The sequence below is a fragment of the Notolepis coatsorum genome (assembly GCF_963971535.1).
Source record: "Notolepis coatsorum genome assembly, chromosome: 15".
Lineage (NCBI taxonomy): Eukaryota > Metazoa > Chordata > Actinopteri > Aulopiformes > Paralepididae > Notolepis > Notolepis coatsorum.
In genome coordinates, this window is record NC_140179.1 from 29,341,068 (window position 1) to 29,354,699 (window position 13,632).

At 45.4% G+C, this 13,632-nt stretch overlaps 1 protein-coding gene across 1 annotated transcript in view; it reads right to left on the reverse strand.

Annotated features, from left to right (window-relative positions):
* lrp6 (low density lipoprotein receptor-related protein 6) overlaps window positions 1-13,632 on the reverse strand; it is a 159,480-nt gene that overhangs the window by 62,787 nt on the left and 83,061 nt on the right. Inside the window, exons 4-5 of the mRNA XM_084330957.1 lie at window positions 12,265-12,461; window positions 6,404-6,535 (exon numbers count right to left, since the gene is read on the reverse strand). Coding sequence (XP_084187083.1) covers window positions 6,404-6,535; window positions 12,265-12,461 — 329 coding nt within the window. The remainder of the gene's footprint in view (window positions 1-6,403; window positions 6,536-12,264; window positions 12,462-13,632) is intronic.

The window sequence follows — 13,632 nt, forward strand, 5'->3', positions numbered from 1 at the left end:
AAACAGTGGACAAAGTGGACAAACAGTGAACAAACAGTGGACAAACAGTGGACAAACAGTGGACAAACAGCGGACAAACAGTGGACAGTGGATAAACAGTGAACAAACAGTGGACAGTGGACAAACAGTGGACAAACAGTGGATAAACAGTGAACAAACAGTGGACAAACAGTGGACCAACAGTGGACAGTGGATAAACAGTGAACAAACAGTGGACAAACAGTGAACAAACAGTGGACAAACAGTGAACAGTGGATAAACAGTGAACAAACAGTGGACAGTGGACAAACAGTGGACAAACAGTGGATAAACAGTGAACAAACAGTGGACAAACAGTGGACCAACAGTGGACAGTGGATAAACAGTGAACAAACAGTGGACAAACAGTGAACAAACAGTGGACCAACAGTGGACAGTGGATAAACAGTGAACAAACAGTGGACAAACAGTGAACAAACAGTGGACAAACAGTGAACAAACAGTTAACAGTTAACAAACAGTGGACAAACAGTGGACAAACAGTGGACAAACAGTGGACAAACAGTGAACAGTGGATAAACAGTGAACAAACAGTGGACAGTGGACAAACAGTGGACAAACAGTGGATAAACAGTGAACAAACAGTGGACAAACAGTGGACCAACAGTGGACAGTGGATAAACAGTGAACAAACAGTGGACAAACAGTGAACAAACAGTGGACCAACAGTGGACAGTGGATAAACAGTGAACAAACAGTGGACAAACAGTGAACAAACAGTGGACAAACAGTGAACAAACAGTTAACAGTTAACAAACAGTGGACAAACAGTGGACAAACAGTGGACAAACAGTGGACAAACAGTGAACAAACAGTTAACAGTTAACAAACAGTGGACAAACAGTGGACAAACAGTGGACAAACAGTGAACAAACAGTGAACAAACAGTGGACAAACAGTGGACAAACAGTGGACAAACAGTGAACAAACAGTGGACCAACAGTGGACAGTGGATAAACAGTGAACAAACAGTGGACAAACAGTGAACAAACAGTGAACAAACAGTGGACAAACAGTGAACAAACAGTGAACAAACAGTGGACAAACAGTTAACAAACAGTGGACAAACAGTGGACAAACAGTGGACAAAGTGGACAAACAGTGAACAAACAGTGGACAAACAGTGGACAAACAGTGGACAAACAGCGGACAAACAGTGGACAGTGGATAAACAGTGAACAAACAGTGGACAGTGGACAAACAGTGGACAAACAGTGGATAAACAGTGAACAAACAGTGGACAAACAGTGGACCAACAGTGGACAGTGGATAAACAGTGAACAAACAGTGGACAAACAGTGAACAAACAGTGGACAAACAGTGAACAAACAGTGGACAAACAGTGGACAAACAGTGGACAAACAGTGAACAAACAGTGGATAAACAGTAAACAAACAGCGGACAAACAGTAGACAGTGGATAAACAGTGAACAAACAGTTAACAAACAGTGGACAAACAGTGGACAAACAGTGAACAAACCGTGGATAAACAGTGAACAAACAGTGAACAAACAGTGGATAAACAGTGAACAAACCGTGGATAAACAGTGAACAAACAGTGGACAAACAGTGAACAAACAGTGGACAAACAGTGAACAAACAGTGGACAGTGGATAAACAGTGAACAAACAGTGGACAAACAGTGAACAAAGTGGACAAACAGTGAACAAACAGTGAACAAACAGTGAACAAACAGTGGACAAATAGTGAACAAACAGTGAACAAACAGTGGACAGTGGATAAACAGTGAACAAACAGTGGACAAACAGTGGACAGTGGATAAACAGTGAACAAACAGTGAACAAACAGTGGACAAACAGTGAACAAACAGTGGACAGTGGATAAACAGTGAACAAACAGTGGACAAACAGTGAACAAACAGTGAACAAACAGTGAACAAACAGTGGACAAAGTGATTATTTGATGCAACTAGTCCTACAGTTTTTTCCCTTCCTTTTCTGCATAGTTCACTTAACTTTTCTTTCCCACAGTAACACCATGCACATTAATTACATTAGGCCGTCAGCATTGTTTCACAATAAAAGCGTAGCTCACAAAAACACTGGTTCCTGGGGAAACAAAACCAAAATGTGTTTTGACCCGTCATCCCCGTACGGTCCGGCCGACGTGCTCAGTACTTTCAGAAAAAAACCCATCTCTGAAAAGATCAATCAGACGCCCGCTTTGAACAGTCAAGCATGACGGACAGCCCCCCCCCCCTCTCTCTCTCTCTCTCTCCTTGTGTTTTTCTATTCACGGTCTGCCCTCGCTTAGCCCCCATCCAGTTACCCCCCACCCCCTCCCTCACTGCTGGTACAAACAGGTCCGCCGGTTTTCTAAAAGCCCCCCCCCCCCCCCTCTTTTCTCTTACTTAAGACTGTTCTGGGAGGGTTTCAGGCCAAAAGCCTCCATTAGGAGACAACAGCAGTAGAAGAAGTTTGGTCGAGTTGTAGGTTAAGTTACGTGTTTACAGGCAACCTTGAGAAGTATTTACGGGGGGGGGGGACTTTAACAGCTAGCGCTTGTAATAGGCCGTCGCCATGAGAACTAAAAGGAGCAGCCTATTAAAGCCCCCGAGAACATGTGATCTGTACACGGGGACCAACCGAAAAGAGGCAGAGTTGCAAGGGCCGCACAAAGGAGATGACAAATTAGCGACTCTCCCGCAAAGCTTTAAAAATCCCCAACTTAGCATTGTTTGGCACAGTGGGCGGAGCAGGGGTGGGGGGGAGGGGTCACCCTGGGGTTCCCGGGGGGGGGAAGACGTAACCCTGGACCTAACGACACCCAGATGTAACCCTTCGCGGCAGCCCTTTTCGGGTCAGGCCTGTGCCCGCGTCCCACCCTGCCTTTAACCACCGGCTAGCCTCCGGTTTTCAAGAAGGGGGGGGGGGGGGGGGCAGTGAAAGGGGGCATTGTCTGCAGGGGGAGCATGTGATCCCTTCCCCAACAAAAGCCTCCCCGCCCTCTCTCTCCCCTTCCTCGCCCTGTTGACTGGAGGAACTGAAGCAAAAAATGTAAATAAAAGGCAGAGAGAGAGAGAGAGAGAGAGAGAGAGAGAGAGAGAGAGAGAGAGAGAGAGAGAGAGAGAGAGAGAGAGAGAGAGAGAGAGAGAGAGAGAGAGACAGACAGACACAGGGCTGAAGGGTTGGGGGTGAAAATAGCTGGGGCCGTGATTCACACACACACACAGCTATCCCAGTTGAGTGGAGAGTGGAGTTGCCATGGCGACCAGCAGGTCAGCCTGCACCACCTTCAGCTGTGCTGACGGCCTCGCAGAGATGGGGTGAGAGGAGAAAAACAGAGGCGGTGAGGGAGGGAGGGGGAGAGAGAGAGAGAGAGACGGCCCTGTGTCTCTTGAATTGTACAACACACAAACAAGGGAGGAGAGAGAGAGAGAGAGAGAGAGAGAGAGAGAAAGAGAGAGAGATAGAGTGGAGTGTCAGAAAATAACTAAACTAAATAACAGAACTTCAGAGGAGAATGAAGTTTAAGGAAATTGTATTTCATCAGGGCCCAGAAAAACAGAACATTTTCCAAGCAGTAGGTTTTGGGGGATTTGGGGGGGGGGGGGGGGGAGAAAAGAGCTTTGGAACCAACAGGCATAAATGAATTCAATCTGGACGTCGGGTAGAATTCTTGTAAACGGTTACGCAAGGCTGTTTTTTCTTTCTTTCTCCATTCTCTCGGGGAGAAAAGAAACTGCCTGACGCCGGTCAGGAAACCTCTCCGATCCCTCTCTTCCCACTCACGCGTCGCCAGATAATGAAAAAACACATTCCGCCGAGAACACCTTCCAGCGGGAGCCCTGCAGGAATCTGAAACGGTGGTGCTGAGCGCGTTTCTTTTCTTTTTTTTGCACAGGAAATAACACTCTGGACCGCCACTGCAGGACGGATACCAGAGGTGGGAGTAGAGTCACACGCGAGTTTCTTTAAGTCTCAACCTTCGAGTCTTTAAGCGAGTCCCAGAGTCGCTGTGTTTAGACTCGAGCCGCCGTGCTGCTCAACGCCAAGCGGGTTACACAAGTGAGGTCACCGTGGAAGAATTGTTTAAAACGAGAGAGATAGATGGGGATATTCAGTTGCTGCTGACCATTGCCCATGGTCGACAAATGCAATAATTGCAATCAAGCGTGACATCAGATTAATTTGATAATCCTACGTCTGCCTGTGCCAGCTAATGTTCTTAAATGAGCCCACTCGAGGAACATAAATAGACTACACGGTCAACCTCACAAACCACCTACATTCACACATTGAAACAGAGAGGTTCACACTTCCCGCCACTAGAAACCCCTTAGCTTTATCCGAGAAGGGCAACGGGGCGAGATGAAGACGCAAGAAACGTTGTCACATTTGGTGAGGTTGACGTAAGCAAATAGGACTTCTACGGAAATCAAGGTACAGTTCACTACAGGGAATAGTGTAGTGTGACGATCCCAAAGACTGACCAACAGAAACACAGAAGTCTAGTGTGACTGGTGAATGAGGCGATCGCAAAGACTGACCAACAGAAACACAGAGGTCTAGTGTGACTGGTGAATGAGGCGATCCCAAAGACTGGCCAAAAGAAACACAGAAGTCTAGTGTGACTGGTGAATGAGGCGATCCCAAAGACTGACCAACAGAAACACAGAAGTCTAGTGTGACTGGTGAATGAGGCGATCCCAAAGACTGACCAACAGAAACACAGAAGTCTAGTGTGACTGGTGAATGAGGCGATCCCAAAGACTGACCAACAGAAACACAGAAGTCTAGTGTGACTGGTGAATGAGGCGATCCCAAAGACTGGCCAACAGAAACACAGAAGTCTAGTGTGACTGGTGAATGAGGCAATCCCAAAGACTGGCCAAAACAAACACAGGAGGCCATGACAGTATGCGTGGCAGTGTCGGTGGTACATAACGTAAGCATTATGTCAAACTTGAAAAGAAAGCGACTGGAACGTGTGCAGGAGGCTTGAATGATTATGCAATGAGAACGAAAGCCTTTTTATGTGCCATCTGGGGACCATAACTCTTTTGACCACGACAAACCCCAAACAGATAACCGGCAGAGTGGGCAGATTACAGAGTGAACTAGATAACAAAAGGATGCAGTCTTGTTGTCACCCAGTATGACAACAACAGAATGGCTCTAACTTTGCAGCGCAGTCGATCTGACTAGACGCATAAGCAAGATTTGACTTCTTTCCTGTGACATATAATAAATGTAACCGATGACCAAAATTGCAGTGTATGGATGCCTAGAAAGGGGCACTTCACTGAAAAACCATGCAGATTTATTTTGCACATAATCTTGCACATATGCCCCAACAGCTTTGCGCACGTTAATTTAGTTTGACAGTTATTGAGAGTTTATTAGTTTGGATATGAGGGGCACGTTCAGTCATAGACCACCTCGGCCAGTCTTTCGTGCCAGTAGCCATCAGGCTCCACAACCGTGGGCACGGACTGCTGCCAAATGCTGGAGAGCTAACGGCTGGTGAACTTAAGAACTGTTAGGACTGTTTGACTCTTAATAATAAACACTGCAACGGTCTCGCAGTGCGTTACTATATTATGGACCATGTATACTACCATCACCATTACTACTGCCTGATTGAATCCTGGAAAAGGCACTGAACCCCAAGGCACAGAGCAAGGCACTGAACCCTAAAACTGCTCCAGGGGGCACTGCACTCTGACCTCTCTGATGAAATGCATCAGTATGTGTAACTAGGAGGGCAGAAATGCGAAAAGACACATTTATATTGCCTCGTGACACTTTAAAGGAAGGAAAAGGACACTTTAAGAAAATAACTTGTTGCGATTGTTGTATAGTATAGTTAGTAATAGCAAGTATAGCATAGGGACATAGAAGAAAAACTGCACATTGTATAGGAATCAGGGATGTCCGATATTATCGGCCTACCGATATTATCGACCGATATCGGCATTAAAATGTGATATCGGAAAATATCGGTATCGGTTTTCAATTTATTTTTTTCTACCGATATTATCGGCCGATATCAGCATTAAAATGTGATATCGGTTGATATCGGTATCGGAAATTAAGAGTTGGACAATATCGGTATCGGTAAAAAAGCCAATATCGAGCATCCCTAATAGGAATGTACATAGGATCCAGTGCCTTTAAGCGATTTATTAACATGTCTATTTATCATGTCTATTCTAGTTATCTTTTTATTATTATTATTACTACTATTACTATTGTTTTATTGCACAATCGTAGTGGGCATGGCCAACCTCATTTCACTGTATGCCCTGGTATGTATGTGATGAATAAACTCTTGAATCTACATCGACAATAAAGTGATCTTCTAGCATTAGGGAGACGGCGGCGGCAGCTGCTGTCCTCACCGTCTTTGCAGGTCTTGTTGTCCTCGAGCAGCTGGACTCCCGTGGGACAGGCACACTGGTTGTAGGGCTGGACGGGGGACAGCAGACAGAGGTGGGAGCAGCCTCCGTTCCTCAGGGAGCAGGGGCTGGTCACTGCCGAACACACAGGAGAGACGACCGTTAGCGGGACGATCAGACTAGTCAAAACAAATCACATTTATTTGTAAGGCCCGACAACACACTTTAATGTCCCCATGGGCCGGACACGTCTTCTTTAAATGAGTCAAGAAGAAACATCACAATGAATCAAGAACAAAACAAAAACACCATGAAGTCCAAAAATTGTAAAATAAATGAATGCAACACTCCCAGACATACCCCACGCGAAGGTAAGGAAAAACTCACTAAAACCTAGCAATAGGAAAAAATGCACCAGAGGCAATGTGGAGGAGAGAAAACTGAGAAGGGCCGTTCTAGGGGGGGATCTCCCTTCATGTCGGTGATAGTAGTGTTGCAATAAAACAGGCGAAACAATTGGTAAGCATGCACATATACGTGTAATGAAACCAGGCCACGTGAGCGGATCGGCGCGGCCGTGAAATCCGCTCTTCGCTCTAGACGGCTTGTTCCGCTCCGCTAATCGCTCATGTTGACCCCGCCCCCAAGTCGCTCTCCGCTCGCTCACCGCTGACCTTGAATCGAGCGCTCCCCGCTCCACATCGCTCGGCAGATTTTTTATATTTTTTTTGGAGCATGGTGTAAATTTGCTCAAACTACAACAGTCTACACCCCCTGGGCCCCTTAACAATTGTTTGTATTGAGCCGTATTGTAATTGTACCCATTCTGCAATGTTAAATAACGTTGTTTATCCATTCACTAGCTCTACTACGCGATGATAGCTAGCCTAGCCACAATGCTATGGTCGCTGCCATTAACGTTAGCATGTAAGCTAAGGACAACAACAATGGCGTCATATACTTTTTCTAACAGGATGTGAGTGACGGTTCACCCTTCTCATTGGTTGAAAATGGCCTTCATGTTTGTACATCGCCATCTGTTGCTTTGGCATTGTACTATTACATCAGAGTTAAACCACTGTGAGCGGCCCGGAGTGGATTGGAGCGGAGGAGAACTCTCGCTCCGGACGTCGCGCCGACCCATTTTAAAACCCACTCCTCGCTCACGTCAAAACCGCCCGCTCCGCTCCCCGCGCCGCTCACGCGCCGCTCACGTGCCGCTCACGTGCACTGAATGAAACACAAATAAGGGCATGTCACTAGTAAAAACCACATGCGTTACTTTCCGTCCAAACCAAACATATTCCTTTGGAGGTCAGCGGACAAAAAGATATAAAGGATTTCTCCCCAGTTAGCGAGATGCAACGTGTTTCTTTATGCCAGAAATGATACACGTTTACACGTGGCTGTTATCGGGCGAGCATCCCCGATCCCGTCTAGAAGTACTTTATTGATCCAGAGGAAAATTCGGCACCTAGATAAACATTTATGTAGTCAAAAATCTAAAATAAGAAAAAAAAATAATAAAATAATAGTCAAATATATACATTCTAGGGGCGCCCTCGTGGCGCATACCATAGTGCCTTGCGCACCTATGCGGCCGACCCGGGTTCGATCCCAGCTCCTGTCATTATTTGTCGCATGTCCTCCCCACCTCTCCTCCCGTTTGCCCTCTCCTCTGTCGGTCCTGCGTGACCAATAAAGCTGTAAAAATGCTAAAAAAAATATATATCAAAAAAAATATATACATTCTAAAATACATTCACATACATACAATTTGTTCCTCACATCTTACCCATTCACTCACACACCGACGGCAGAGGCGACCATGAAAGGTGCCAACCTGCTCATCGGTAACAGTTAGGGGTTAAGTGTCCCGGGAGGAGCGGGAATCGAACCGGGAACCTCTGGATTAGCAGACGACTGCTCTACCTCACGAGCCAGTCACCCCTCACTGCCTCAGGACTACGTTGCATTGTGTTGCAATAGCAGCACATGTCGTCACATTTCTACATGTCAGTGGTAGAATATGTGAGGAGGCTTCACACGGCTACGGATATTCATCTCATTGTTATTCACATCAGGCCTGCCTGCCTGCCTGCCTGCCTGCTGAAGGGCCCAGAGTGCACCCTCGTGGGCTGGCCACGCAACAAGGAACACCATTTACCGGTGTTACACCATGTTCAGACATACAAACTAAGACGTTTACATTTTTATTCCACAACCTTGCCTCCAAGGAATGGGCTTCCTGTACAGAAACGGAACCCGCTTAGGAAGAGTCGTCGTCGAAGCGGTTTTCTTATCAGTCCTGGACTGTGGTGATGTAATCTATAGACAGGCTGCGGCCTCAGCCCTTAAATCCCTGGACTCTGTCCATCACTCTGCCCTCAGATTCATCACTAATGATAGATACCACACTCATCACTGTGTCCGTTATGAGAAGGTTGGTTGGCCCTCTCTGATGGAGAGGTGCAACAAACACTGGTATTTGTTCATTTTTAAGGGCCTTATTGGTAAGATACCTCCTTAGGGCCCGTGTCGACCGGGGACATTTTATGAGCTGTCAGCTCCTTTCTGTCATTCATTTCTATGCTACAGACGCGACAGGCGCGCTCCTTTTCCCAGCGCCGCGCCTCGCGTTTTAGCGCTCTCGGGGGGCTAGTTCAACTTTTGGAGAGGAGCAGCGCTCATCAAGGTAACTTTTTTCGACCGACCAATCAACATCGAGCAAGTGGCCTGAGCCGCGGCAGTCGCGAGACTCAGGAAAACGCTCTGAGCATGCATATTTTTGCTTTTCAAAGCGGTCCGCCTTGAAAAAAACATCCCAGGTGGAGACAAAGCCTTATACTACATCATTATTGCTAAGCTACCTCCTTATACTACATCATTATTGGAATGGAATTCTGGAACGTATTGAACCCGTTCTAGTGACTGGCTGGTCCTTCTATTTTCCCTGTATATCAATGACCTGCCAAATGTGTGTCCCGAACTCAATGTACAGATGTATGCCGATGATGCAGTCATCTACACACAGGGCAAGGACATAGAGTTGATTACATCCAGGCTCACATGCGCACTAGACAAGGTACAATGCTGGCTAAACAGCACCTGTCTCCTACTTAATGCGAAAAAGACTGTGTGCATGTTCTTTAGCAAGCGTCCAGAAACCATCAAGCGGTCCAATGTGTTCCTGAGGAAGGAGGGAAGGAAGGAAGAACTAAAACTTGTTTCCCACTTCAAATTCCTTGGGGTCATCTTGGACTCAAACCTGACCTTTAAGAAACACATAAAGAAAGTGAGGAACACCATCAACTTCAACATTTCCAACTTCAAACAAATACGGCCCTCCCTAACACTTGAAGCCGCAAAGACATACCTACACTGTATGGTCTTCTCTCACATTGAATATTGCCTTCTAAACTGGTCATTTACTGGGGCCACAGCCATGAAACCCATAGAACAACTCTACAACAGAGCATTGAAGGTATATGACAGGAAACAGTACTCATACCACCACTGTAAAATCCTGGATAAGCATCAAATTTTAAATTTTGAAAACCTCAGACGTTATAAAAGTTCCTGCTTTGTATATAAATGCCTGCACAGATTAGCCCCTCCCCCTCTCAAGGAGTTTATCCACGAGAAAAGGAACACTGGATTAGCCACTAGATCAAACACCAGAGGGGATTGTGAGGTCCATTTTAGAAAGACCGCCTTCAGCAAAAATTGTCTATCGATAAAGGGAAGTGGAACATGGAACAGCCTTCCGGTCCCCTTAAGGGAATGTCCCACCCTGTCCACCTTTAAGGGCCAACTCAGGAAATGGCTGTTAGACAGCCAAATATGCACTCATTAGGGATGTTAGTGATGTTGTACTGACTGAATGTCATGTTAGTGTGGTCATGTCAGTGATGTCAGTTTTTATGAATGAACGTTGTATGGTCCGTTTTGTGTTTGTTTTATGTTAGGACTACGGGTGGAAATTAGCCCTGTGCTATTCCCGGCATATTTACGTCCTTATCATGCTGTGATGTTATGCATACACATGTAAATGATGTTCATTAATTTGCATTGTCCTTAATAAACAAATCTTAAATCTTAACACTTTGAGTGCCAACGACGAGAATTCTCGTTATTTCATGCCAACCGTTCAGTGCCAACGACGAGAATCTCGTTATTAATCGTTAATTTTTTTTATTAGCGATTAGCCTCACATTACCACTGGGACTCTCTCGAACAGGGAAAATACCGCCCCCCATCGTCTCCCGGATGGTAATGCACCCTTTGGATTGGACTGAATGAAAACGCATGGGGAAAAGAAAGTCCAGAATCCACATTTTACTTGTCAGGCATGTAATCCGAGCCGATTGCAGTAATTCTGGTCCCCCAGAACAGAGTGGAATATGTGTTTCCAGTACCCAGCGTTGGATCAATAAACGCGATCGATATTTGGAATAGCGATCAGGAATTGGAATAATCTTTTTGGAGAACATCTGATCTGAGGTAAGGAATCTATTTTACCAGTCTTGGGATAATCAGAGCTTTTTTCACAGATATATCAACGTGTCCCCTATGTGTGTGTGTGTGTGTGTGTCTGTGTGCTCGCTGATCAGGAAATAAGAGAATGGATTTTTCAGCCCGCTTCTCTAGCGTGCATAAGTGCATATCGATAATCTAGCGTTTATTTGAAAACCATTCATAAATAGGCCGAAAAATTACAACGTTTTTTGTCTATTGCAGTAAAGGGCGATTCCTGCAGAATCACTATATTTTTCTGGAAATTTCGAAAAACAAGCGTTTTAAAAAAAATGGTATAAAACGGAAATGTACCAATTAAAAAACAATCCGTTTCGACAATGTTGACTGGAAGCATCATCAAGTCATTGATAAGCAACGGGCGTATTAGACACATAGCCATAATTTAAGATATAGTTTATGTGTTCGCAAATGTGCTCGCTCTCTCATTGAATAGAGCGTTGGCACTCAAGCGCTAAATCGTGCGCCCCCTGCTGGCAATCAAAGTGTTAAGGTCCCCTGAGTTTGCTCAGATTTTTTATTTACATTTTTATTCTCATTTGACGTGACTGTAAATGAGGGGAAATAAAGGTTTGAAATACACCGATTACATTACTTGCCCATTATAGACAATTTCCATCATAGAAATCGAATATCTGGGAAGCTCCAGTAGCTCACCGCGTACCTCGAACGCTATTTCGGCGTCGGGGACAACCGTGCGCGTCACGGATCTGGGGTACACGAGTTCGACTCCCGGACTCGCCGTATTTTCTCAGTGTCTTTCCCCGATCTATACCCCATTCAACCTGTCTCTGTCGGTCATACTTGACCAGAAAAAGCGATAAACGCTAAAAGAAACCAGCTGACTGGTCAAAGTTAAAAAAAAAAAAAAAAAAAAAAAAATCGAATATCTTTCTACGGTATGTGTAAACGGGCAGAAAATGTTGCAACTTTGGTTCATGACGTTACACTTGGGTCTTGGTAGAACATTCTTGTACTGGACGGGGGAAATTGTCATATTGTGGGGCGACAGTGGCTCGGGAGGTAGAGCAGTCATCTGGTAATCTGGAGGTTCCAGGTTTGATTCGCGCTCCTCCCAGGCAATGTGTCCAAGTGTCCTTGAGCAAGACACTTAACCCCCTAACTGCTCCCAATGAGCAGGCTGGCACCTTGCATGGTCGTCCTCTGCCATCGGTGAGTGAATGGGTGAAATGTCAGGAACAAATTGTAAAGCACTTTGGATAAAAGCTGCTATATAAAAAATGCACCATTTACCATATAGCCTTGTTTTACCCTTAACAGTTATTGGTATTGGTGCATTCCCTAGCCGTGGAGAGCGGTGGACTTACACGTGGGTTGTCTCTTGGGACTGAAGACGTGGATGTCCATGGGGGAGAAGATGTCGGAGTGGACCTTGCGCCGCTCCTCTCCCGTCTGCTTCCGGCAGGAGTGGATGGAGTGCGTGTTCCAGTCGGTCCAGAACAGCGTGTCCTCGTACAGCGTCAGGGCGAAGGGGTGCGGGAGGTCGCCTTTCACCACCACCTCCCTGCACGTCACATACAGAGAGAAGTAGAGAGAGAGCACGTCACATACAGAGAAGTAGAGAGAGAGCACGTCACATACAGAGTGAAGTAGAGAGAGAGAGCACGTCACATACAGAGAGAAGTAGAGAGAGAGCACGTCACATACAGAGAGAAGTAGAGAGAGAGCACGTCACATACAGAGTGAAGTAGAGAGAGAGAGAGCACGTCACATACAGAGAGAAGTAGAGAGAGAGAGCACGTCACATACAGAGAGAAGTAGAGAGAGAGAGAGCATGTCACATACAGAGAGAAGTAGAGAGAGAGCACGTCACATACAGAGAGAAGTAGAGAGAGAGCACGTCACATACAGAGAGAAGTAGAGAGAGAGCACGTCACATACAGAGAGAAGTAGAGAGAGAGCATGTCACATACAGAGAGAAGTAGAGAGAGAGCACGTCACATACAGAGAGAAGTAGAGAGAGAGAGCACGTCACATACAGAGAGAAGTAGAGAGAGAGCACGTCACATACAGAGAGAAGTAGAGAGAGAGAGAGCATGTCACATACAGAGAGAAGTAGAGAGAGAGAGAGCACGTCGCATACAGAGAGAAGTAGAGAGAGAGAGCACGTCACATACAGAGAGAAGTAGAGAGAGAGCACGTCACATACAGAGAGAAGTAGAGAGAGAGCATGTCACATACAGAGAGAAGTAGAGAGAGAGCACGTCACATACAGAGAGAAGTAGAGAGAGAGAGAGAGCACGTCACATAGTTCAAGTTCAAGTTCTTTAATAGTTGTCATACAGAAGTACAGAATACTTTCATACAAAATGCTTCTTACTGTTACGCTCCAGAGACTGTGCTAGACAAGATAGTATCAAATAACATAATAACATAATATAGCATGAATTTAGAAGAAGAAAATGAGGTCACAGTGTTCGGTATAGACATATGTACAATGTTCTGAGTTACCATATAATATACAATACACAATACTATGCAGTGTACTAATGTACAGTACTATCAGAGTACATACAGAGTGAAGTAGAGAGAGAGAGAGCACGTCACATGGGATGGGTACCGAATTCGGTACTTTTGAGGTACCGAACCGAAACACGTCGGTACTACCGAGTATCTAATCAAGTGAGAAACCGATTTTTTTTTTAAATAAAAAAAAATATTTTTTATTAAATTTT